Genomic DNA, 27,688 nt, shown 5'->3' with positions numbered 1-27,688 from the left:
AATGTAACGGCAGCTTCAAAGAAAGCCATGATGAGTCCACTGAGCTGCTGTCTGTCTGTTCTGATGGATGACTGATACGAGCTGAATCCTGGAACACAAACCAGTTTGCTCTTTCCAGTGAGATCACTTTATTTCACATGACAGGTTTTAATTCATTTAGAAATATTCCCATGTGAAAGTGAACCGAACCAGGTTGCCTGTTCTTATGGGTATGAATTTCTATAGTGACATTTGCTAGGTAGGGTCAAAATTGAGGACCAATATAAATGATATGAACCTGCCTTATATCTGTGGTTCAGGTTGCTGATGTAAATATCTTTTTCAGCACGCTGTGTTTGCTTTTCCACTGTGTGGTACATTCAGCATGCCACAGCTCACTTCAGTTTGATTTTTTTCAGCTCGCTTTGCATTTTCCCTGTAGTTTTGTACCACTTAATGTGGGTGGGATTATTGACATAGTTCAGGGGTCAGAAAACCGGTGGCTTTTTATCCCTGTGCTGTGGCCTTCTAGTAAGTCAGATGAATCATTTTCTTCAGTGTAGTGTTCTAGAAGCTGTTTAATTTAAAACCAGTGCAGTTTCTTCCCAGATCTTGTGTTATTAAAATGTTTTACACTCATTGGTGTTCATGCCAAACGTCTCCTTCTCTGCTGTACATTGAGTGCATGCAGCAGATTTATTTATTTATTTTTTGCGGACACACATTGTTTCGCATTGCACTATTGTGATACTACTGACAAAATCACAGTCGTTACCATCCACATTTGAAATCCTAAACATTAAGCATGACCCTAATGTGTCTGTGAGCTGAGGGTGAGGTTTACGATTTGATCGGCCTCATGTTGCTGATTCTAGACACAATTTTTTAGTTTGTGTTGTCTCAGATTGTCAGGAGGGGTAAATCGGGGATAAATCAGCCTACAACTTGCAGTGTGAGCCCAGCTTTAGCTGTTTACTCCCTAAGTCTGATTTTCACATCATTACTTTTATAACGTTCCTGAACAGCCATTACAGCTGGAAAACACTCTCATACGCACACAGCAGAGATGATGTCAGATTCCTGAAGCTTATAGCTGATCCTTGTTGGAAGTCAGTCTGGCTTCATTGGTCATAGGTTCACCTTCATCTGTATGGGACGGTTAAGACCCCCTTCTGTTCTTCCTGAGAACCGTCATCCCACCAGATCCATTACTAAGCTTTTCCCTGGAAAACTCATCATCATTATCCTGTTCTCTTTTTGACTCTATGCTTCCTCTTATTATCTCGCCTCTGTCCTCTATTAGCATTTTCTGTTCTTTCCAGTCGTAACATAGATCTGTCTGTGTCCATTCCTGCGATCTGACTCTTCCTGCTGCGCATCATCCAAGTGGCCCGCAGAACAGCTCCACTTTTCTCTCCTCACTTCAATAATTTGCATTTCAAAGGCAAACGGCGGATGTGTTGGCTGATGCGCAGGTAGATGAATGAATGTGCGGACGGCCAGCAGCCCAATGATGCAGCTTGGTTTAACCGTTCCCATATTACAGCTCCTGGTACGAACAAGTGAGTAAGCACTTTATCAGAAGCCAGAGTTGTGGCCTTTTGGTGAGGCTTGATCTCTTTCAGAACTTGCAGGGTGTTTTTCTTCTTTTTTTTTTTTAATAGAGGAGCTCTGCATTTAACGACACACTGTATATCCTACGCCTTAAAAAATAGATTAATGTTACCCTCTGAGAACTTCCTGACGCTGTACATGCTGTGCATTTTATACAGATTAATGAAAGTTGAAAGCAACGTTTGCTACTCTTGTATTTTTGTCTGATTAGTTCAGTAAAATCACTGTTCTTTGAGACAATCCCCGTTTCTTCCATTTGTTCAAAAGATGAGAAGACGGCCATCCAGAAATGTAAGACACTGCCATTTTGGTTTCTGTCTATTCCTGTAGGTAGCTCATTCTCTTAGCTAATGTAAAGTGATTACACTTATTTAATTAATTAATTAATTAATTAATTAAGCAAATAATTTTAAAAAGTGAATTATCTAAACTAAAAAGTAACTCAGATATTATTACTTAACTTGTAGAAGTAATGTGTAACTTAACTTGTAATATTATTACGTAACTTGCGTTACTTGTAATGCTTTACACCTGAACTCAAAAATTTTACCCCACAAATTGTTCATCCATTGTATTTTTCCCACTTTCCTGTGAACTATTTCATTAAGATCATAAAAATGTGTAATATTTTAAAAGAAGCAAAGCATGGGATGCATAACTATCCCAGTTTAATTTTGAGAAATTGTTAGTTTTTCAGTATTGTATTGTTATAATAGCATTTCCAGCACATTTTGGCCATAATATATGATGCACAACAAATTGGCATGTAATCATTATCAGTCCGACAACAAAATTAGGGCAATATCTTTAAGCTTAGAAATTAATAATATTTCACTGGTTAAACCATTTCACATGCTTGACTATAGGCTATACGTTTTATTTATAAAGAGTTGGCCATAGAAAAGAATACTTAAATACTAGTTCAAACAGTTAACTTTTCAAAAAGAAAGAAAAATTCAGTTGTTCTTTCAGCTTTTGTTCTTGCAATAATGCAGAAATATTTTAAAAAGTTAAACTGACATTTATTGGCTATTATAATGGCTGTCGGTCTTCAAATCTCGATGGTTATCGGTTATTTTATCTGTCAAAAATTAATATCAGTGCATCTATAATACTTCTTTCTTTAGAGTTTCAAAACAAATGACAGAATTCCCATGTAGATACACTGTTAAACATTGTTAGCAGGCAATTGAAATAAATGCAATTGAGTGTGAAAAAGAGTTTTACGAGAGCTAGAAGTTCCTAATTACAGCAACTGCCACAGCAGCTAGTTAAAAGGAAGTCTTTGGCAGGATTAAAAAACAGCAAAAACAGCACAAGGGCAGAATTCAGTTAGCGCAGCAGCATTTTTACATTTACCCATCAGTGAAATGCCAGAATCTGAGGCAGTCAGTACACTCAGAAATAAAGGTTGCAGAGCTGTCACTGGGCCTTAACCCTTTCAAAGGGTACACTTTTGTATGTAAAGGGACATATTAGTACGTAAAGAATACATAAAATATATATATATATTAGTCTCGAATGGGTCCATATTGTAGCCTAGAGTCCACATGAATCAGAAGTTGCAGATACTTTTATTTCAGTATGTTGGTGTACTTGCAAACTGGAATGCAATATTTAGTAGGGGGGCAGGGATTTCTTTGTCTGCATCATTTCCCCCATAGCAAACTGCTAAAAATCGTAGCTGAAGCGTTAAACTTATATCAACTGATGGCCACTCCAAATGCTGGACAGACTTTGATTGAAGATTACCAAAAGAAAAACAAAAATAAGTGGTTTAGCTTTCATGGATTAATTTGTCACCTAAAGTACAACAATGTGCAATAGCAAAATTTCACACAGCCTGTAAAGGTACATATTAGTACCTACAGGGTTCCCACGCTTCTTGATAGGGCTTAAAAGTAAATGAAAGTAAATTCAATTTAAGGTTTTTCTTCAACAATTGTACTCAGTTGTCAAATACAGAATGAAAAAGTGACAAATTCTTAAATAACAAATCTTAAATGTAAATCTTATAATATTGTTAATATAATTAATAATATTGTACAATACACTGACATATAATGCACATTTCATCAATATTTCAGAAAGCACATTTGCAATGCAAGTCACAATGCTATCACCAGCAATTATGGCAATTAAGTCCTCAATTAAAATTAAAAGGACACGCCTGGTATTACATGAAACTCTGAAGGAATGTGGATAGCCTGCTGATGTAATGACGTTAATCGAATTATGTGCTATAACATGTAAAACGGGATCATGAAAGCAACATTCAAACGACAGCTCATATAAACACTTATTGTCAGATTAAGGCAAATAGTTTGATTACTGATGTCCATGCAAACATTGATGTTCATTGTCATTGATGTTCCTCATGAACTTTACCATAGACCTCCTTGGTGATCGTACAACACTTTCAAGCAATAATAATACCTAACACACCCACAAAAAAGTATTTTAGTGTACAGCTAGTTCAAAAGGCCTTGAAGAAAAGAAGACTAGAAGAAAGAGAACAGGAGATTGGGCGAATGTCTCTTAAGCCACATTCTCAACTCTCCCATAACACATGAACACATCATTCAGACGGCCCTCTGAGAGTCCCAAACACCCGCACATCCAAACTGCCTCTAAATAAAGCATGACATGGTGCAGAGCTCCTATCTCTCCAATCCTGGATCTGTCCCCAGAAGGGTCAGAGAAGTACACCGAGCATTGAGGGGAAAACATTGGGGAGGAGAAAAGAAAAGAGCGAGAGTGCAGGGGTGTCGTCCACGTCTGGTGGTCTGGACATCATCTTACATAACTGTCTGGCTTCAGCTCAGCGACATGAGAACGTATAGCGCTAATGACGCTAATGCGCGTTGACAGACTACATAAAGCTGGTGGGACGACGCTGGACTTTGAGTGGCATTTGGAGTCTCGGGAGTGAAACCCAACAACAACAAAAAAAGATGCCAGCTCAGGCACATCATCTATTTTCATATACATCTGCTTTCATCTTCATCTTTGGTAGATTAAAGGAAGAGTTAAGTCCAAAATGAAAACTCTGTCATCATTGGCTTAGACTTGTGTCATTGCCAAAATAACAACCCACAATTTTTCATTATTTTAAAAAGAAACAACACCGTAACTGGCAAAATTAGCCACAATGTTATCCATATGACTTGTCTACTACAGTTTATTCAAAGTACAACTACAAATGCGACAACAAAGACCAAAGAGCCAGGATATTATTGACAGTTCTCTTTTTGTGCTTTACTGGAAAAAAAAACAAATGTAATAGTATAAAAAAAACTGTTTGAAATAGGGTAGTGTAGTTTGAGTCAGCCATTCTGAATGAATCATTTGAATGATTTCAATAAATCAATCATTAAGACGGGGACATTTAAATTTGTTCCCCAAGGCACCATCACAAAAACACATAATATCACTTGAAAAGAGTTTTGTGACACCCCAGAGTGTCACATAAAACAACACAGATGAGTTAAATATTGCATTCAGTTAATACAAGTAAAAGGGATCATTTAACTCAATCAGTTGAATATATTAATTGTTTGTCTTTTTAAATATTATGTAATTTAATGTAACGCCTAGTCTTCTGTATCACGTGATCCCTCAGAAATCATTCTAGTGTGCTTATTTTTTATATTATTATCAATATCGAGAACAGTTGTGCTTCTGCTTAATATTTTCCCTGGAAACTGCAATGCTTTATTTATTATCCATTTAACCTTATTTTAGTTTTTATGGTTGAAGTCGAAGGTAAGATGGCAGATTTGTGTGGTCTTTAGGAAGACAGTGAGTTAATAGCTTCAAGAAAAGGAGTGTAAAAAGCTGGCATGAGTAATTGTCTCTGGCTCACGTTCTTTTGTCTCCATTCCCAGGTTGCTCACAATGGCCTTATTTTGGAAATGGACCACCCAACATCAGGAAGGATCACGGTGCCAGGTTTGTATAGAATTTACTAAGTGCAATACATGTTCTGCAGTCCTTTGCAATCCACTCTTTAAACGTACTTCCTGAGCTGCTTTTAAAATGAATCCAGTTTCCGGAGGAGTTCACCCAAAAAGCATGCATGCACTTTTAATTGGAACTCTGAAATGACAATAGGATTTTTTAGGGTGAACTCTTCTTTCCGCTTGAACTTTCTGTTGCTTTCCTATACTATCTGTCCATCGGTTAACATCCACAGACAGTCAGACTCGTCATCCCTTGAACTCTACAGACGTCTACTTCCCTTTTGTGACTCTCTCATATCGAACAATAGAGAATCACTTATTTTTGACGTTTTTTGTTTTGACTTCTCTTTGTCCGTTCAAAAAAGTAAAAAAGTTTCTTCATTGACATCCGAGTCACCCCATGCTCTTTCATTCTTCAGCATGAGAGTCCCAGAGAGACGCTTTCTGAACTCGTCGTCTCGTTTGATCGGCGCTTATATGCAAAAACAAGTCATCGTTGATCCTCAAACAACGGACAGGTCTGCGGTTTCCTGTGCTTTTTGCTCCTGGAAAAGAATGCTTAATGGTGAGACAACATTTAAGAAAGGTTAAATGCAGATGTTGGCTGTCGTCAAGACAACATTCAGTCATTTTTTTTTCTCTCCTGCTGTTTTCGTGGTGCTTCAAATGTCAGACCCTGATGGACTCGCTCCAGACAGGTGGTTTTACTAACAGCGAGTTTAGTTGTGGTTTGCAGCTCTGTAAACACACAAATACACAACACTTACGTAGACACCAGCAGACGACCCCTTACTAATGATCTATGCTCAGTCCCTTCAGTTGACTAAAAAGCAAACACTGGCAGGAAGGGACCGCTAATGGCTTTGTCATGGATAGTTGGTCTATGCGTATAAAGCGGCTTGTTTTGTATGAACGGCTCTCTGAAGAGCCATCTTCACATTCTAGTCGATTTTGGGCTCTATTTTAACAATCTAAGCTTGATAAAGTCTAAAGTGCATGGCGCAGAAGTATTAAAGGCCTGCCCGAATCCACTTTTGATAATTTACAAACGGAAAAAAATTGTTGGTCTAACAGGGTTGAGCTTATTATCTTAATGAGTTATGGGTGTGTTTTGAGCATAACATGCACTAAACCAACCAATCAGAGTCTCATCTCTCATTCTCTTTTAGAGTCAGTTGCGTTGCGCCATGGCGCATTTGCCATTTACGTGGTGGATTTTGAAAGTGTAAAAACTAAATGCTTTACTAGTGAGAAGAAAACAGATCATCTGTGTGAGGATAAAGAACCAAAGCTCGACAGGGGGACAAATCTAAACTTATTTTTATTAAAACAAATATAAATATGCACATAATAAATAATATCTGTACAAACGCAAATTTTCATGAATAAACTGACTACAACAGAGCCGGATTCCAAGCCCACGAAATAAAGAAGTCATGAAGGTGGTGTTTTTTGTAGTTATGTTTAAAATAATACTTTTTAACATGTTAAATCTTCATTGTTTTTCACATATAAAGATATTCTTGTATTGCTGTACATCCTGTGTGTATTAAGCAATGTTTATGCATGTTTTGGGCCTGCATATGTGCATAATTAACATGGTCTTTAAAGAATTAAAACTCTGTGCGATTGACTTTAGAGCAGCTTTTAGTTGGTCACTGGTGAGGTTGGTCTATCTTAGTTGCCTCAAAATAGCAACGTGCAAACAATGCGCCTTAACAAACCTACTTTTCAGACTAGCACATTAATGAGTTCACAAAGTGGCACAAATAGATTTGCTATTTAAAGGTAAAGTATGTAAATTAGACACCCAGTGGTTGAAATGGGTATTGCACACCTGGTTAAAAACAACAGGAGCGAGCCTGACTGTCGAACCTAAAGGCTGATTTAAAGCTGATTTAAGTCGTGTTCTAACTAAAAGCAATGGCACACAAAATAATATGAGTTTGAATGATACGGACCTTTATCTTTTACGTATGCGGCAAAAATGTACTCGAACGAGAAGCGCTGCACTGAATTCTGCATGCTTCCTTAACCACAAAGCAAATGCATTCTGCGTCAACTGTCTCTAGAGTGATAATCAGCCGGACTCTTTGATGGCTTCAAATGCTTGTTTACCAGTTCATTGTTTGCACGTTTGTTGTCTCCATCCGAGCCAAATCAAGGATGATTGTGAAGAATTTCTCCCTAAAGAAGGGGCAGAAACCACAACAAACACCTTTTTTTTTTCCATTCCGCATTCCTCGCCTCTGACCCATAAATTCGCTATAACACTCGAGGCCTCTAATCTTCCGCTGCTATTTACATAACACCACTGTCTGTCCGTGTTTTCTGTCTTTTTTTCTCACCGGCAGCTGCACATGTGGAGCGTTTCCCGTCTTTGATGGCTTTGTGATGTTATCAAACATTTCGCAGTAGATAAAGCGATCTGTTTGTGAGCTCAGCAGAGCAGACGATACATTGGTGTTTATTTTCTATAATGTTATTCTACACGTCTGAAGAACTACAGTAACAACATTGGTTTAAATTTGGCCTGGTGCTGGAATTTGAGTACATTACACAGTGTATTGTAAATGATCTGGCAGCATCTCTATTAGTCGCTAAGCTTCAAAAGGTTGTGTATGAACATAATAGTTTTGCATAATAGTTATATTTTTCTATGACTTTTTTTAATTGTATTTGACTATATCTGCGTATAGTTGTTTTGTATCTATTTTGTTTTTAGTATTTGCTTATACTTGTTTTGTGTCTACTTGGTTTTATGTCTTTGCTTGCAGGGCTTTACTTTAACACCCGCCAAAAGCAGGTAGATTTCAGCTGTGGCAGGTCCCACTGGCCACTTTGGCTGGTTGAAAATAAATTTTAAATGGCAGTTTTCTCAAAAGCAGAGTTTGACAATAAGGATATATATATCTATATATATATATATATCTATCGATCTATTTATATATATATATATATATATATATATATATATATATATATATATATATATATATATATATATATATATATATACCTCCAAAAAAATTCTAATAGAATAATAGAAACTGAAGAAGGCTCATTAATATAAACAAACTAAAACTGTTACTGTACTGGAGTTTTACATATTTTTTTAAAAGAAATATCAGCATATCTGTATTCTGGCATGCCTTACAATGTTCCCAGCTGATGGAGAAGCTCTTTCACTGGGGATTGAGATGGCTGGTGAGGAGGGGAAAGCCTTTCCTGAGCTCCTTTCACCAGAGTGTATAGAAGGGGTCAATAGACCCTCTGCTCCAGGTGACTGGCCATTGGCATTAAAACCCTGATTCTAAAATGACTAATTACAGGATAGAGACAGGAGTTGAACATGATTATGAAGGTGAATATTTAATATTACTTGTATAAATAATTAGTATAAGTATCAGTGTGATGCATTTAAGAAGAGATACTTTTGAACATTTTTAAATAGTATTAATAAGCAAATTATAAGAATATGCATAAACTAATTTGAAAAGGAGGAGAGGGTAAAAATAATCTAATAGCTACAGAAATAATAGCTAATAGTAACAGAACAATTTCCTCTTTCAGTCTGAAAAACAACTTCACACTTTTGCTTTGGAAACACTGATGCACCATGTGATCTCTGTAGCTCTTGTTTGCGCAAGCAAAGCTGCAGATTCTCTGGTCCCCGTGGTTTAGCTTATTAATAGTTTTTTGTGTGTGTGTGTGTGTGTGTGTGTGTGTGTGTGTGTGTGTGTGTGTGTGTGTGTGTGACAGGTAATGTGCATGATATTTGTTTTGTTAGTGTAAGTAAACATATTTTTGCAGTATTTGCACAGTTTGTGCACCTCACTGCTGTCATTTTACTCACTCCACCTCTTGCTCGCGGCTGATGTGCAGGTAAAGTGAGTTTGCGGCTGTAAGCACAGCGCCCCTCTGTTCAAACAAAATGCAATGCCAATCTTTCAACATTTCTACCAGTTTGAATTGTTACATATTTGAATCGATTTTCAACCAGCTCATGGTGAACCGTTACATGCCTCGTTATTAGGAGATTTCATGAAATCAACTGTTGTATTTAGTTCCGCCCACTGGCATATCTTATATGGTTTGTATAGATAGATACAACCAACCAAAATTAACTTATGTTTAAATATTGTACATATAGTATTTATATGTTATAGTTTATATGATAAACTTCTGTCTCATATTTCTCATGTTTTGATTTCATTGTGGTATTCTCAATGCTACATGGGATTGTAATTTTTGCCAAGATTTAGGCTATTAAACAGCGTTTTCATATGCTACTTTGATTCAGATTACCAAGTTTAATGTTGTGAGTCTCTTAGTAGCCGGTTGGTTTGATTTATGATTTAAAATGTTTTTCCAAATACATTAAAATACCAATTGGTTTAAAATGAATGGGAAAACTACCAGAAACAGCATCGCTATAAAAGTGGGTGGGCTTTGCAAACACACTTTGTTATGTAATGATGTCAGAAGTGCACACAACAGAGACCCAAAATGGCTCACTAAAACAATCTGAGAGTTATCGGATTACATAATCACCAGTTTACTAATGACCACAGAAAGCCAATAATAACGAACATTTGCAGCGATACCTTTGTGGGTGAAACTTCACAAATGCATGTTTAGAAACATCTTTTTTTTTTTTGTAAAGCCACCAGAAAGCAGGAACGAAAAGAGCTCAGAGGATGTTTTTGTGCCGCTGATTGCGAGAAGCCGCCTCATTAGTGATTGTGCAGGACAGTGTATTGTGAGGCACTTCCCAAAATAAACCCCTTTATTTAAACCAAAGGCTCTTGGCAGAAGCTCCTTGTTAGCCGAGTTTGCGGCTCTCTCAAATCTGACCAGCTAAGGTGAACATTTGATGATGTGGGAAAGATAAGAGAGAATTTGAGCATGGTTAAAGCATAACTGACTGATATTGTAGTGCGACACCTGCTCCACGGTAAAAAAAAGGATATTTTAATAAGTGTAGTTTGTTTTCCAGTAAGAATATGTGAACATCATGATGAAGAGGAAATATCCAGTGAGTGGCAGTTCTGTGGGCGCAAATGCCTTGTTGATGCCAGAGGTCAGAGGAGAATGGCCAGACTGGTTCTAGCTGACAACAGTAACTCAAATAACCACTTGTTACAACCGAGGTCTGCAGAAGAGCACACAACACGTCCAACCTTTAGGCGGATGGACACATTTGGACAATAGAATATTGGAGAAACATTGTTTGGTCTAATGAGTCTCGATTTCTACCATTCAGATGTTCGGGAGTAGCCATTTCTGATCATCTGAGACTGGTTTCTTGAAGATGACAATGAGTTCACTGTACTCAAATGGCCTCCACAGTCACCAGACTGTGCAATAGAGCACGTTTGGGATGTGGTGGAATGGGAGATTGGCATCATGGTTGTGCATCTAATAAATCTGCAGCAACTGTGTGATGCTATCATGTCAATATGGAGCAAAATCTCTGAGGAATATTTGAGGAATATTATTGTTGAATCTATGCCACAAAGGATTAAGGCAGTTCTGAAGTCAAAAGGAGGTCCAACCCAGTTCTAGTAAGGTGTACCTAATAAAGCCATCGGTGAGTGTATAATGCACATGCATATATTATGTCAAACTAAAAGTTTATTTTGGATGCAGTTAATTCTGATTAATCTTTTCCCAGCACTAAATAATATATCAACTCATATAAACACTGCATAACTGCAAAGATAATTATATATCCAGTTTTGAAGTCTTGGTACAAGTTCATTTTAATGTATGACAAAGTTTTCCACATAAAATAACAAATAAATGGGCATAGTGGCATGTTAAAAAGAACAACTAATTGGATTTAAAAAGACCTCAATACTTAAGCTACAGTAAACGAGAGCTCATATTACAAATAATGGTTAGTATTCATGACCAATTAGAGTTAACCATCTGTAATTCTATTATCAGAGTAATTGCTACTATAGTTGTTGGCGTGTAGTTTTATGGAGCAGTTGAGTGGATCGGCCCACCCCGCAGGCTTCCCTCGCCGCTGTGAGTTGTTCTTTTTCTGACATTAGCGGGTTTGATGTGTTCCATAATAACGCATTGATTTTTACCGTCTTCTAGAACATTATGTAATTGTCCGTGTATTCTGCAGGAACACAAAAACGCTAATGCACACGATGTGCTCTTTAACTGTCAAACTCGGAGAACTGCACCAGCTCTAAACGCTACATCCAAACTTTCTGAAGTGTGAAGACACGACGTGTGCTCTGATGCTCTGATCTCACATGATCCACAGTTCAGCTGCAGTTTCTCTGTGTTTAAAAGTCTTTATAACTCACTGGTCTGAAATGCACAATGACTCCGCTTCTCCTGCAGTTCTTTATAGTTTCGGTCTATCTAAAGTACACTCAAAAAATGACCATTGCTGTTCGTTCAAACTACTTATTTAAAATAAGATTTTAATTTTATTTTTTTTTTGCCAGAACTTTCAATCTGCTTATTTAAAAAAAACACATAACTAATAAGTTAACGGAGTTTGCATGTTCTCCCTGCCTGGGTTTCCTCCGGGTGCTCCGGTTTCCCCCACAGTCCAAAGACATGCGGTACAGGTGAATTGGGTAGGCTAAATTGTCTGTAGTGTATGAGTGTGTGTGTGGATGTTTCCCAGAGATGGGTTGCGGCTGGAAGGGCATCCTCTGTGTAAAAACTTGCTGGATAAGTTGGCGGTCCATTCCGCTCTGGCGACCCCGGATTAATTAAGGGACTAAGCTGACAAGAAAATGAATGAGTGAATGAATGAATAATAAGTTAACTTACTCTTGCATGTTGTCCCAACACAAATCAATTCATGTGATAGCCTGCAATTTTTTACAGTCTATACTTTTACTTCTTTTTATCCTTCATCTATCAATTAATCTGTCCTCTTTTTCTATTTTTCTTTTCTGTCATCCATCCATCAATCTCTGTTATCCTTCATCCACTGTTTATCCATTCATCTGTCATTCTGTCTGTCATTTCTTTCTATCATACATTCATATACCTGTTAGTCCTTTCTTCTCTCTTTTTATCACTCATTTCTATTTATTCCTATTATCTTTATTAGGATATTATTTAGTATTATCTTTACTTTGTCATTCCCCATCCATCCATCTATCCATCCATCCATATATATATATATATATATATATATATATATATATATATATATATATATATATATATATATATATATATATATATATATATATATATATATATATATATATATATATATATATATATATATATATATACAGTGTATATATATATATGGATGGTTTGGGAATCTCTTCAGGAACCGACAAGGCCAAAATAATAAACAAACCATACCTTAAAAAATCATAAATATATGGATACATTTTTTTAAACAATTTTAAGGACAATATTATTAGCCCTTTTTAGCTATATATTTTTTTCGATAGTCTACAGAACAAACCATCGTTATACTATAACTTGCCTAATTTCCCTAACCTGCCTAGTTAACCTAATTAACCTAGTTAACCCATTAAATGTCATTTTAAGCTGAATAGAAGTGTCTTGAAAAATATCTAGTCAAATATTATTTACTGTCATCATGGCAAAGATAAAATAAATCAACTATTATGCTTAGAAATGTGTTTAAAAAATCTCTGCTAGAATCTCTGTCGACTGATTTCATTTTAATGTCGTTCAGCCTTACAATCTTAAAATATGAGCAAGATCACCTGTTTTGTCATCATTTTAGACATTATGCTAGAGAATCATTGAAATACTGGAAGTGAAGTTAGTGAGTTAGCAGCAGTTTCTGCTGTTATGTCAGCTGCAGATGTGAATAAAGGGCGGACGAAAGTAGTTCCTTTTACAAAAGGATTTGGAGACTCTCTGTGTTAGATTTCCTTTGTTATATATACAGTCAAACTGTTGTACAAATGCAATATCACACTCGTGGCAGTGCAATATGGTTGTATATTGACACTGGTGGAACGCACGCCTCCCATGCAGCCATATAACCGTGCTACTCGTGTGATATTGCTCATATTATGCATGAACAACGTCACATGAGTTGCATAATATATAATATAACAAGCACAAATAACAGAAAAAAGTGCAATTTACTTAGCAAACTCCCTTACACAATATATGTATACACAGATTGAAATAAACTGGGAACACTCCTACAAACAAAAACCAGCAATCCAGCAAATATCTTTAATTTTAATCTATTGAAAATCCATACTTTAAGGGGGGGCAGAGATTTTCCGGTGGTGGAGTAGTTTGCCACTACAACTTAGAATGGCCACCACCTTACCTATTTTTAAATCTCTTCTTAAAACTCTGTTGTTCTCTTTAGCTTTTAACAAGTATTAATCTTAATGGTTAATTATTAATTTTGATGGTTCTTAACTTGTCTGCACTTGCTTTATTAAGCAGTTTGTATTAAGTTCACCTCGTATTGTTTTTATTTTGCATTTTATGTTCAGCCCTTTGGTCAGCCCTAGCTGTTTTGCTAGTGCTCTATAAATGTAATATCTTTTATTTAAACTAAAGTTGAAATGCAAGGGAGAAACTTTTCAGATTTTGGCTGCATCATGTAAAGGTAGCCCCTACTGTACATCACATCAGGGAAAAAAAGCCTAGCACAACTGCTGTTTCATGCTGACTTTAAGGGACAGAGTGGTCCTGAAAGCAATACCATAATATTTACGTCCATAGAGTCATAGCTGTTGTCATCTTGCGCAGCGAGGTTGCTTTGTGTGGTTTGAACTGATTGGATGTGAACATGCGTCAGAGAGCTGAAGACCCAGTCCTCCATCTCAGAGCCGCGGCCGGATGAAGGAACGTTGTCCTGAGGGAAATTTTACGAATGAAAAGGTACGGGCATGAGATGGTGGGAAAGGCCTCAGGCGAAGTACATCTCCTCTGACGTAACACTCCCAAACGGCCTTATGCGCTCCGTACTGAAGTGCCATACGAATTGACAGGTGAAAGTTTTAGTCCAGAAAGACCCCAAAAGCTTGTCATTGTGCTTCATGTTCTAATCAGCTATTCAGTGTTTGCTGTGACGCAAAAGGCGACATGACGACAGCTTACAACAGGGCTTACAATACTGCTCTTCATGAAAATATCGGCAAAGTTTCAAAGTGCCCAATGAGTGAAGTTATTGACTCCTAAAAGACAAATGAGTTGTCAATGAAATGTTTTACTTCTGCATAATCTTGCATTTGGTACAACTTTAAATAGTACTAGTGTATATTCTTCATTGACTGTTTATAAAGAGTGAAAAGAACATTTGCATGAACATCAGCAATCTATTTATTTATCTTAATCTGAATAAGACAATGATATGATAAAGGTAATTAGATGAGTTGCTTTTTGAATGAACCTTTCATGTTCCTGTTTTATATGTTATAGGACTGTATGTAGTTGCATTAACAGCATTACGTCAGCATTCAACGCTAGTTTCTTACAGTATTTCACGCAACAACAGTTCGTGTTTATCATCGCACCAAATGTGATTTTGGGTATTTTGTTTTTAATTTTTGCATCAAGTTCAACTGCAATTCAAAATTATTTTAGGTGATATACAGTGCATCCAAAAAGTATTCAGAGCACTTAATGTAATAATATGTATATATATATGTATTTATATATATATATATATATATATATATATATATATATATATATATATATATATATATATATATATATATATATATATATGACTCTAGTATAGAAAGCTATGTATTATCGATGTTAATGTTATTGCTAACTTTTTTCTTCAATAAACCAATTCATAAATTTATTCCTAATTCATTCCTAATTCAAGTCCTTCCTTGCATCTAATGAAGCTTTATATACATTCGTTGCCCTTTCACGTAGCATGAAAACACACAAACTGACTCTTCAGAGAGGAACTCAACAGGGAATCACAGTTTTGGACATGAAGCCTTTCTGACAAGATGACTGGTTGATCAGTAAAGCAGCAGCTCCTGAGAAAAATGCTCCTTTTCACATCAAAGATTGGTTCTGGACGTCTCTGGAGCCTGGGTTTGTGTGAATGAGAGCGTTTACCTTCACAGTCCGTCAGATCTCTTTGACGTCAGCGATCATCCGGGCTTGTTAGCGCTGATTTTGCCGTAATGTCCCCTGTAGACTTAGCCAAGTGTGCACTACAAACATCTATGATGCAGCAGGGACCACTTTCCAATCGTAAGCCTGCGCATTTCTTTTTTCTGAAACGTGGTTTCCCCTCCGGCTGTTTTCATTTTAGGAGCATTTAGGTCACCTTCTGCTTCTCACAGGGAGTTTGTGTTTCTCATGACAGGGTCTTAAAGGTTTGATGAGACACGTCATCTGTATTATTGCACTGAGTTTAGCTTTCTTTGGAGGATTAACGGATCGAGATAATGATATAACTTTTGATGAATAATAAAAAATAAAATCAATAACTTTTAATTTATATTTTCCTGCTGTATTGGAATGAGCACATTAAGCTACTTTGACCGTTTTTGGAAGATTATGGGCTTTATTTTGACGATCCAGGCACAAAATCCAAAGTGTATGGCGCAAAAGCATTAGGGCGTGTCAGAATCCACTTTTGCTGTTTTAAGGATAGAAAAATCAGCTTTGCGCCGTGGCGCATGGTCTAACAGGGTTGAGCTTATTCTCTTATATATATATATATATATATATATATATATATATATATATATATATATATATATATATATACATATATATATATATATATATATATATATATATATATATATATATATATATATAGTTTTTTAATGTACTTATGTATTTAGTACAATATATTTCCCCAACATTTATTGCGATAAAGGATATTATTGTCATTTTAAGATCGTTTTATGCCACTCATTATTTAATGCCAGAATCCCAATATATTATCATCCTAATACAAGTGCACTCTTCCAAAGACCACATCATATTTTATTCTTAAGATTATTTCATTTATTTATAGTCATTTTAATAATCAGGCATCAGAATGTGAAACACATATCCTAAATAATAATAAATGTTAACAAAAAGTGAAAAGTAACAAAGGCTGCGATATCAAGATCTGTTTTCAGTTGTCAGACAAATGTCATGAAAATATACTATAGTAATTTATAGTAAATAGTTTTTAACCATACCGACTCTGACACCTTTAACAGAGATGTTGCATAAGCTAAAGTGTTGTTAGACTTGTTTTTTTTTATGTATGGGCGATAAATATACTGCATCACCAAAAAAGATTGAGGTCATGTACATGTGTCGTGCGATAAGTCCATACAATCTTTATTGTGACAGGACTAATAACAATTACTTCTTCAAACCCCACACACAGTCTATCAATGCTATTTCAGTAGGAATACCTTTTTTGTGCCTTAAAAGTGAGCTTGACTTTTCCAATGGCTTCTCAGTCTTCCCATGAACTGTACGTGCACTCCTGAAAGCACATTTGTATTATTATTTTTTAAACCGAAAAAGACAAATTGGGAACAAAATGGCTATTTGCACTTAAGGACATTAATCCGCAAGCGCTGTCAATAGAGCTTCACTTGTATTGAACCTGAAACATTCCTTTAACACAGCAGGGCTCAGACTCGCTCTTCTTCTTCCAGGTTTGTAGTTTAACATCGGAAATGACTTTTGGCTCACGCTTCCGGGGGGTTTCCCTGGACAGTGAAGGGACTCATAATGTTATATGAATGATTTTACCACTGTTTGATTCTGCCTTATTCTCCCGTCTGATTTGCTGCGCACACAAACCCAGCCAGAATGAATAGAAGTTTATTCCTGCATTTTTTTAACAGAATCAGCTGTGACTCACTGTTTCCAGAGATCTTGAATGAATTTATCAGCTTCTAACTTTGCTCTGTTCTCATGGCAGCACCTCTCGTACATGATTTTATTCATGGTAACACTTTAGTTGAAGGGGTGTTTAGAAGACTGTCATGAAACTTTATAAATAATAATAATGTGAATGAGATTTTATGCAACTGTATTAAGTGTCATATGCACAGTTATGTCATTTTAAATGCAAAAATGGCATTGTTTGTTATGACAACTTGACTAAAACTAATTTTCAAATCCTTCTTTATTCAAGTTCTAACAACGCCAATCTCATAATGCTGAGCAATAACGAATAAATCATCTTTTCGACAATTATTCAGTTTCTCTGCGCTAGGTTCTCTTATAAATTCGTTTGAATCAAACGTTGCCATATTTGATGTAATCAAAATTAAGAGAATGAAACAAGCACGCTCCGGCCCTAACTTCCTATCCACAACACTAACTACAATCTTTCTAATCTTCAGAGGGTTACCAGTTAGGAGATATTAATCTCCTCCTCGGAGTGCTTCCAAAAATAACAAACTAAAACAATAAACAAAAAACAACAAATAGTAACCCGTAGGAAAAACCGGCGCTAGGCACGGCCAGCTGGGTTACTCTAACTATCCGAAGCATTTTTGTTTCACCCCCCCCCCACCAAAAAAAAAACAATTATCGGGACGAGCCCCCACTTTGTTACAACCTCTCTCAAAAAGAATAACTCGTTTTAAACAAAGAGAAAGCAACATAAAAAGAGAAACTTAGTAAACATTATAATCATTTTTAAATCAATTTATTTTCACCAGAAAACCAATAATAACGATAACAAATGCGCACCCCACAACAAACGAATGAAATAATAAATCCGCAGAGAGAAATAAAAAAGAAAGAAAAGAAAACAAAACAAAACACCAAAATCAAATGCTGGCTGGTCCACTAAAGCTGTGTCTCCCTTTCGCCTCCTCGTTGCCATCTTTATCCCCTCTCCAATTAATCCCGACATGGGAAACAGGTGCGTCCACCCACGGAGAGCTGGGACAAGTGGGCATGCGCACTCGTATCAAAAGCCAAGAAAATCAAAGGAGGGTTAATAAAAAAAAAGAAGAACACAAAGAAAAAGACACAGACCGTAACAAGATACACCACAGCCTGTTTTTGTCTGTCATAACAAACTGACATCACCAAGACAATAAAACTTGTCATAAATCTGTCATAAACATGATTGTCATGAGCATATCTGCCAACACTCGTTTTTCCCGGGAGACCCATCTCCCGTACTGTTCTGTCTTCCGAAATTCCAATACCCCACCCCACCACCTGGCTCCTCAGCTTTTTGTTACAGTCCGGCCAGCTTTTTAGTCTCCATGCGCACCAAACCCAACGCGCAGCCCCGCCAAACCCAAACCCGCTCCCCGCCTTTTCAGTTCGTGTGCAGCACAACGCTTGTCCTTTGCTCGGCTCATTATTTTTAATTTTGGAGATTCTGCATGTCGGCAACCATTAGCCTCTCATACTGCGCAGAGCAAAGACGTTTGACATTCCGCCACAAGATGGCAACAGAAACCACATATTAAGCCCTTAGAGGAGAAAAACTCTAAAAAAAAAAAATAAATAAAAATAAATAAATAATTCTAGCTACAGATGTTCAAATCATTATGAAATAGTTAAATGATTTCTAAGTCGATCTTTCTCTTCTGTATGTTGTATTACTGTGTTTATACCATAACAATCAGGTACTGCTTGCTTTTCTTTTGCTTTAACGGGGTTAATTAGTGTGATATCCCAATTTACAACAAAGAAATACTGGGAAATCTCTGTAGACTGATGGCATTTAGCCTTATAATCTTAAAATACTAGCTCTAAAGTGACGTTAGTGAATTAGCAAGGGTGTCTGCTGTTCTGACGTTAGTTGCAGATGTGAATGAACTGTGGAAGAAAGTAGTTCCTCATACAAAAGGTTTTTTCAGACTCTTCGTGTTTGAATTTTCTTTTTATATACATGATTATGTTGTATAAACGCAATATCACACTCGTAGCAGTGACAAATCTGTCGTCATAATCTGTGTTTGTCTTTGTCATCACAAACTGGCATTACCCAGACAACATAACTTGTTATAAATCTGTCATAAACACGATCAATGTGTCATGAAATTTATCACTGTATCATAAGACATACGTATATACACATGAGTAGCAGTGCAATGTGGCTGTATATTGGCACTAGTGGGACAATAAGGCACTCGGCCTACGGCCTTGAGCCAATGCACGCCTCCCATCAGTGCTGATATCCAGCCATATCGCACTGCTACTCGTGTGTGTGTGTGTGTGTACTATGGAACGGTATAAGAATTCATGACACATTTATCATGGCAGTCATGTTGATGACAGATTTATGACAAGCTGTCTTGGTAATGTCAGTTTGTGATGACAAAGACAAACAGAGCTTATGATGTATTGTTTATGTCAGATTGCCATAACAAACAATGTCATCTTTGCATTTAAAATGTCATAACTGAGTGGATGACACTTGTTATAATCCCGCATACAATTTTATTCACATTCTAAGGGTTTAAAGGTAGCCTTGTGAATCCTTCAAGTAAAGTGTTATCTTATTCACATATAAGTAGCTCTTGCTCTTTTTCTTCCTCTCGCAATACTATAATGAGGCTTCCCACTCTTATGTATGTTTCACATTCTGCTCCTTTACCCGTCATCGCTTCCGTTTTTTTCTTCTTTCTGTTCTGTCGTCGTCTCTCTTTCTCCCTTGCCCATTAAAGATGCAGCGAGTAGTTAAGATGAAGCTGAAAGGTTTAATAAAAGGACTGCGAGGTTCTACTTGTTGCGTGGGCTCAAAGCACCTGAGATGAAGATGTTCATCTCCGCTTGACAGCTCGAGTCCGGGACGCTGGAGAATTCCAGCTGAATCTCACCCACTCCTTTTCTGTCTCGCTCTCTTCACTTCAAACTAGAAGCAGAGCGCCAGAACAGAGACAAATGTGGATGTTTCCACTGTGTGTGTGTTTTTACGTCATCATTACACGATTTTGGTGAATAAACATTTGCATATTGCAGTGTTTACGGGTCATTTGGAGTGTGTTTTGTTTATGTTGTTAATTATGGGTTCAGATGTATCGTTTCAGCATGGTTATTGTCCACAATGGTCACATCGCCGGATATGCAGTGCTGAGTTAGGATTTTAGATCAATAATTGAGAGTCATTGCATAGTATAACCATAACAGAGTGAAACTTTATCATTTGCATGTGTTTTAAAAGCATTTGAAAAGAGTGTAAAACGTTCAGGCACAATAACCTACAACATCTGTAACTTTAATGAAGAAAACTTTTTCTAAATTATTAATATCATGAAGATTCATTCATTCATTCATTCATTTTCCTTCGCCAACTATACCATCATATGTTTTACGCAGTGGATGCCCTTCCAGCTGCAGCCCAGTACTGGGAAACACCCAGCCAAACACACACACACACACACACACACACAAACACACACACACACACACACACACAAACACACACACACACTCATACACTATGGACAATTTAGCCTACCCAATGCACTTATAGCGCACGTCTTTGGACTGTGAGGAAAACTGGAGCACCCGGAAGAAACCTAGCATGAAGATTATAGTTTTATTTTTACATTTCACTATTCAATTTCTGTAGCTGAATTTCTTTAATTTTTTTTCTTTGCTTTGTTTTTTTTTATACGCCATTCACACCCTTACAAAAATCCCCCCAATCAATCTAAATTAATGACATATATATATATATATATATATATATATATATTCATTCATTCATCATTGCCTTTTCGGTTTGGTCCCTTTATTAATCTGGGGTCACCACAGCAGAATGAACCGCCAACTTTTCCAGCCTATGTTGTCTGCAAGGGATACCCTTCCAGCCGCAATCTAACACTGGGAAACATACACTCTTGCATTCACAGATACGCTACGGCCAATTTAGCTTTAGCACCCAGAGGAAACCCACGCCAAGCACGGGAAGAACATGCAAACTCCACACAGAAATGACAACTGACCCAGCTGGGGCTCGAACCAGCGAGCTTCTTACTGTGAGGAGATTGTGCTACCCACTGCGCCTCCATGACTCTCTCTCTCTCTCTCTCTCTCTCTCTCTCTCTCTCTCTCTCTCTCTCTCTCTCTCTCTCTCTCTCTCTCTCTCTCTCTCTATATATATATATATATATATATATATATATATATATATATATATATAATCAAAAAATTTATATACCACAATGTCAGATTTTTCCAGTACTGTGCAGCCTCAGTTCAGATGTCAGATGTTGAAAGAGGATCCAAGCATTGAATCGGTTTTGAGTCGTTTTTGTAATCTTTCTTGTTGTATTATCACCAATTGTGTATGTAAAAGGATAACATTTCAAAGACAAAACTGCTTAAAATTGAGTTGTCTGTGATTCCAGTCTTACTTCTTGACATAAATCTGAAGCGCTTTGTAACAAATCTGCTAAATTCCAGTCTGCGGTTCTTCATGAGCAAGTAGTGGAAACCACAGACTGGCATTTTGCAGAACGTCATCTGCTTTTAGCCTGAAACACGGTTGTTGTATATGAGACTGGAAGAGCTTGGTGTATGTTATTGGCATGTTGAGAAGAGAGCTGTTTAATGCGGAGGTCAGACTGCATGATTTTCAAAGTAGTGGCGTCACAGATGTTTTCACACTGCTTGACTATCTGGGGCAGCATTCTGTGTTCACACTGCAGGATGGATTGGCGACAGGAGGTTTCACACTGCATGACTTTACAACAGGAAGAATCGCTGACAACTTTGTTTCAGTCCACAAAGTACGCCTCACAACCAAACACACGCAAGAAGTGACATGAAAACAAAGCAGTGTGACGTAGTAGAGCATGTATTATTAGAAAGAAACCTTTAGTTTGGTAGAAAATGTACTTACGGTATTTTGCTCACCTGGCTTTTGAAGGGAATAGTTTCTCTTCCATCTTTTTCAACCCGGTTGTGGGATTGTTTAGATGACATGGCTACTCCTGCCAAATTTACACTAGTTTTTCCTTCATTTCTTTGGTTTAAGTAGACAGAAAAGAAGCGCTTTTAATTTCTCCCCAATCTCCCGCTGGCCTGCAGATGCTCATACTAATGGATGCTGCTCTCTCATTGGCTGTGGGTAATCACTGATGTTATTCTCAATCAGAACACATTTCACTCACCATAATTTGAATCACCAGATGTTTAGCATGTCAGATATCTCATGGGTGTCAGCGACTCATCAGCGATTCTCTCAGATTGCATCTTTGATAGTTCACACTATCTGCTTGTTACCCACGTGCACGAGCACCGATTTGCCTGTGATTTCAGGCATTGGTCGGCGATCTCTCAAACCTGTCAACATGTCAAAACCGGGGCTAAAATCATAGTCTGAACTTGGCATACAATTAATGTAGTGTACATGCTGTTCTGAATACAGAACACAGTCATATCACTGGGTTTACAAATGCTCCAAAAACAGAACTAAAATTTAACAAATGCCAATGGGTGTTTGCTTTAAAGATTTTATTTTGGTTTTGGGGTTCCTCAAGGCTGACATACATGCAAGGTCAGAAAATAGAATTTTTAATAGCCCAGATTGAGAAATTTATTTTTATCGATATGAGGCTGATATACATATACAGTAAATTATACATACTTATTCAGTCGTGACAAAACAAGATATGTAATTTCCGAATAATACTGGAACTAATAACACTGACAATCCTTCGAATCATCTTGACTGTCAGTGAATACATTCACATCCTACAGTGCTATTTTTGACTGCTTGACTGATTAGTGTATGCTCCGTTCAGCCGTTTTATTTTTTGTCAGCTTTGCATTTAATTAAAGAATCATAAGCTATTACTGCTCATAAGAATGTTTTGTTTTACAATGTTTAGTTTTATTATTAGAAACAAGAGTGTGTTTTTAGGTTTTATGACAAGTAGTTGTGTAATATTCGGGATAAGTATATCCAGGCTGTTGTTGTCACAGAAAAAAAGCACTTAAATCTTATAAAACAGTGCTTCACTTAAAGTCTGGCTGCTGATAATCCTGTCGAGAACTTGACACTATTGCTTCTGACCTTGTTATATGAATCGTACTCAGGACAGTAAATAGTGATAAAAAGTATCATGTTCAAATTTGTTGTAATCATAGAATTAAATTGTTTGTATTACTTTCTACTATTGAGATTCTGAAGTGTTAGCAGTAAAGCAAAATGCCGTAGCTGATGTCAAGTCACTGGTTTACTTGATTCCTGAATGAATCAGTCATTCTAAACAAAATTAGCTGAATAAATCAATAAATCAGTGACTCATTTACTACCTGTAGTTTCAATTCCATTACCCTTCTAGTTGAAAACTGATAATATGACTATTGTCAAACCTTTTGCATTTGTAGGGATTTGTTTTGCAACTACATGTCACCTGGTATACAGAACGGTCACATGGTTGTTACCTAAAGAAACAGCAATGGGTTTATTCACAGGAATTGACTCATCTGAGCATGATGCAGGTGCTTTGAGGCCCTACTGTTGATCTGTTCAGCCAGAAAAGCCATGTTTCCTCTGTGAAAATGATACTGTTACCTCACAGAAATCCCTCATATGTGGCCTTTCTCAAGTATAAGGGGCTTTTCTAGCTATTAATGCTTCGATAACATGCCTGAGTCTCCTTTGATTAAAAATAATGGCTAGTGCAGTGGCTGCGGTGTAAGGAAACCTACCGACATCTGTCGTCAAGATTTTTGTATTTGGAATGATTTATTGTAAGAGGGAAAAAGGTGGAGAAAACATCGTCACATAACTTCAGTTAAACACATCATTTAGTGAAATTTGTCATTGAAAGCAGTTCACTGTCCTTCTGAGGGTTTTTAGTATCATATTTTAGTGGATATATTTGCATATTTAATACAAATGCTTGATATTTCCACAAATGGACACTAAACATTAGTTTACAAATAGTGAAATGATGAAAAGCAATCAGTAAAGCATTTGTGACCATTCAGCAAATAGTTTATTTATTTTTTTATTGGGATGTGTGCATCACAAGAAAGCTGATAAGACAGGCTATACAAGTACTTTTATACTGCATGAGACTGAACAATGTTGTGCCGGATGTTGTGCAAAAGAGTTATTTAAGTTTGAAGCAAGCAGTGCAACATGATTGTGGTGCATTTAGAGGAAACATTCATTCATTTTTCTTTCGGCTTAGTCCCTTTATTAATCTGGGGTCGCCACAGTGAAATGAACCGCCAACTTATCCAGCACATTTTTACGCAGCGGATGCCCTTCCAGCTGCAACCAATCTCTGGAAAAGATCCACACACACTCATACACTGCAGACAATTTAGCCTACCCAATTAACCTGTACAGCATGTGTTTGGACAGTGGAGGAAACCCACACAAACGCAGGGAGAACATGCAAACTCCACACAGAAATGGCAACTGACCCAACCAAGGCTGGAACCAGTGATCTTCTTGTTGCGAGGTGACAGCACTACTTACTGCGCCACTGCATCGCCTATAGTAAACATAGTTATCATTATTGAGTTCTTGTAAGATGGAGTTTAGATAAAATTTCAGGTGCATAAGAGAGAAGAGTTTCTACAGGGGGTTGTCAAGTCACGTGACTCGCAGTGCTTGCGGAATTCTGAAAAGTTTTCAGGTATGCCTGGAAAATGTGTGTCATTGGAAATAACGAACTTGCACTTGCAAATGATGCAATATGCGAAAAGCCCCTAACAGCATGTCCTAACTGCATGCGATGCCATGACACATGTATCTTTTTCATGTTAAAAAATGTTTTCCTAACCATCAGTGATGAGTAAAAGGTTATTAAAGATTATAAATCCTATTTCCGCATATACTACTGCTATTATCACCTCTTTTAATAAAGTTAAATATGTATTAATTAGATTATAACCCTTACCATGAATCAAATGAATGCTATATTCAAATGTTAATGTCGTGTCACATCGTGTTTCATGCAAACAGACAAATTGTATGTGGCTGGTATCTTGTGGCAAAAACTCCAAGGCCACATATTTTATTTAGTCTCTTCCTACTGTATTTACATCGAGTCTCATTCACTTAGTTTTATTGTTGTAATCAAAGCGCATGTCTTCAAACAAACACACTCAGATAATGTAAGTGTTTATGTGTAATGGCTCTGCCTGTTGAAATGGCATCTCTCTCTCTCTCCTTCAGTATTGAGGATAAATGATCTTCCTCTAGTCCCGCTGCGCTTCAGACCTGTTTCTCTTCACTTCACTCAGCGCTGTTGATCTCCAGCGGGAAATTCACTTTATTCTCCTTCCTTCTTTATCAGCCAAGCAGAACTGGAGATGCTCTTCACATACACAGTACATGCAGACAGTATATACAAACCTGAAGCCAATGAACACATCTGACATTCACCGAGATGCTGCAGATGTCAGTCAGATCTTCCCTGTATAGGGGGCTTTAGATGTTTACTCTTTATACTTTGACTATACCACTTTAGCGTTTAGAATATCATACGGTTTAATATGATTGCTCATTATGAACTACTATCAAATATGATCATTTCTATAAAGATGTGACTCAGTATAAACATTGTTTCAGCATCAAAATATAGTTTTACTCAAAGGAGACACTGAGTTTGTAGCCTAAACTAATAAACAGTTTGTTCTCTAGGTTAATTAGTGTATTTAAAAGTAGCTCGCTGGATTATTTTCAAACCCATTAGTTGTGTGCTGGTCACAGTTCAGCCATCAGATGCAGCCACAAATACCTGTGTTTTACATTTCCTCCATACTGTATGTCAAATGCAGTGCTGCAGGTTAGATGTAGATAACTGTAACTAATCAGAATCAGACAGAACTATCTACTTTTAACCATCGTCTTCTTGAAGGAAGGAAAGCCTTATCTGTGAGGGAATGGAAATGAAGTGACCGCGACAATTTCGATTGCAACCGATGTTTACTCATCGGAAAAAAGCATGAGAATGTTTTCCTCTATTGTAAGGGGGATCTTCACGGGAAAACAAAGTTCAGTCAGGAAGGAAAACGGGCTTTATGGTTGGATGATGATATTTACATGCAATCAGAGGCCCACAGGATGCATGCTAGCATATCGTTCGCAAGACGTCTGAAGCAATTTAGCTCAACGCTACCATTGTATATTTAGTGTGTCAGAGCGGTTTGCCGTAATCTCTCAATCCTGTATCCCTGAGAGAGAGTAAAAGAGTCTGAGCAGTTTGACATCTCACTTCAACTCTTCACTGATCTTTACACGAGTAGTTTAAGTCAAAATTATTCGCCCTACTGTTGTTTTTTTTTCTTTTTCAAATATTTCCCAAATAATGTTTAACAGAGCAAGGATTTTTTTCCACAGTGTTACTTCTTATATTGTTTTCTACTGGGGAAAGTCTTATTTGTTTTATTTTGGCCAAATTAAAAGCAGTTTTTAATTTTTTAAAAGCCATTTTAAGGCCAATATTATTAACCCCTTTACCCCTTAACCTTATTAAACCCTAATTAACCTAGTTAAGCCTTCAAATGTCCCTTTACTTGCAAATAAAATGCTTTCTATGTATTTAAAATAGTTAATTTTTTATTTGATAGTTTTGGTTACTGTCGCTTTAAATTCAAATGAAGTTGTGCTTGTAATGATTTTAAACAGCCTCCTGGTTGTCAGGAAGGAGGAGGCAGAGAACCAACGAAATTGAAAGAATTTATTAAAGAAAAAACAAACAAACAAACAGATGGCAGTGTTTCAGTCCTCCACCAGCTTAGAGAACCTTGTTTGCAGTGCCTGGCTTGCACCGATGCCACTCGGTGGGCATCCTCCCACTCTGCCCCGCCACCAGCTGGCAGGCGACGGCTCCTCTGGAATCCGGGTACCCAGTTGTATGCCCCCCGTCCTTTTTGCTCTCTGCTCCTCCCCTTTTTTGGAGGTCGGCAGCAGGCTATGGCTCTTCTCGGCAGATCGCGGTGACTTCCCTGGACTCTGTCTACAGCGGTAAGTCCCGCGTCCCCTGGCCTCCAGACCTGGATCGTAGCAGGTCTTTGCTTCCAGTAAATGGGGCGGCGACTCAGTCGGGAAGAAGGCGGCAGAGAACTGACAACTTTTAAAGAATTTATTGAAACGAAACAAAGACAACATAAACATGTCAAGGTCTGGACCTCTCTCGTTCTCCTCTGTCGTCACTCCTCTCATAATCCAGAGCTCCTCTGCGGGACTTGAG

At 37.2% G+C, this 27,688-nt stretch overlaps 1 protein-coding gene across 11 annotated transcripts in view; it reads left to right on the top strand.

Moving 5' to 3' along the window:
• Nucleotides 1–27,688, top strand: part of sugct (succinyl-CoA:glutarate-CoA transferase) — a 304,284-nt gene that overhangs the window by 163,829 nt on the left and 112,767 nt on the right. For all 11 annotated transcript variants that reach the window (XR_015524573.1, XR_015524571.1, XR_015524572.1 and 8 more), the window contains 1 exon segment: nucleotides 5,481–5,544. Coding sequence is in view for 6 of the 11 variants with exons in the window: in XM_087308852.1 (XP_087164978.1) it covers nucleotides 5,481–5,544 (64 nt within the window). In the remaining 5 variants the exon portion in view is untranslated.

This window comes from Danio rerio, chromosome 24 (assembly GCF_052040795.2).
Source record: "Danio rerio strain M-AB ecotype USA chromosome 24, GRCz13ab, whole genome shotgun sequence".
Taxonomy (NCBI): domain Eukaryota; kingdom Metazoa; phylum Chordata; class Actinopteri; order Cypriniformes; family Danionidae; genus Danio; species Danio rerio.
The sequence above is the reverse complement of the archived record's forward strand: the minus strand, read 5'-3'. Positions and strand labels throughout refer to the sequence as shown.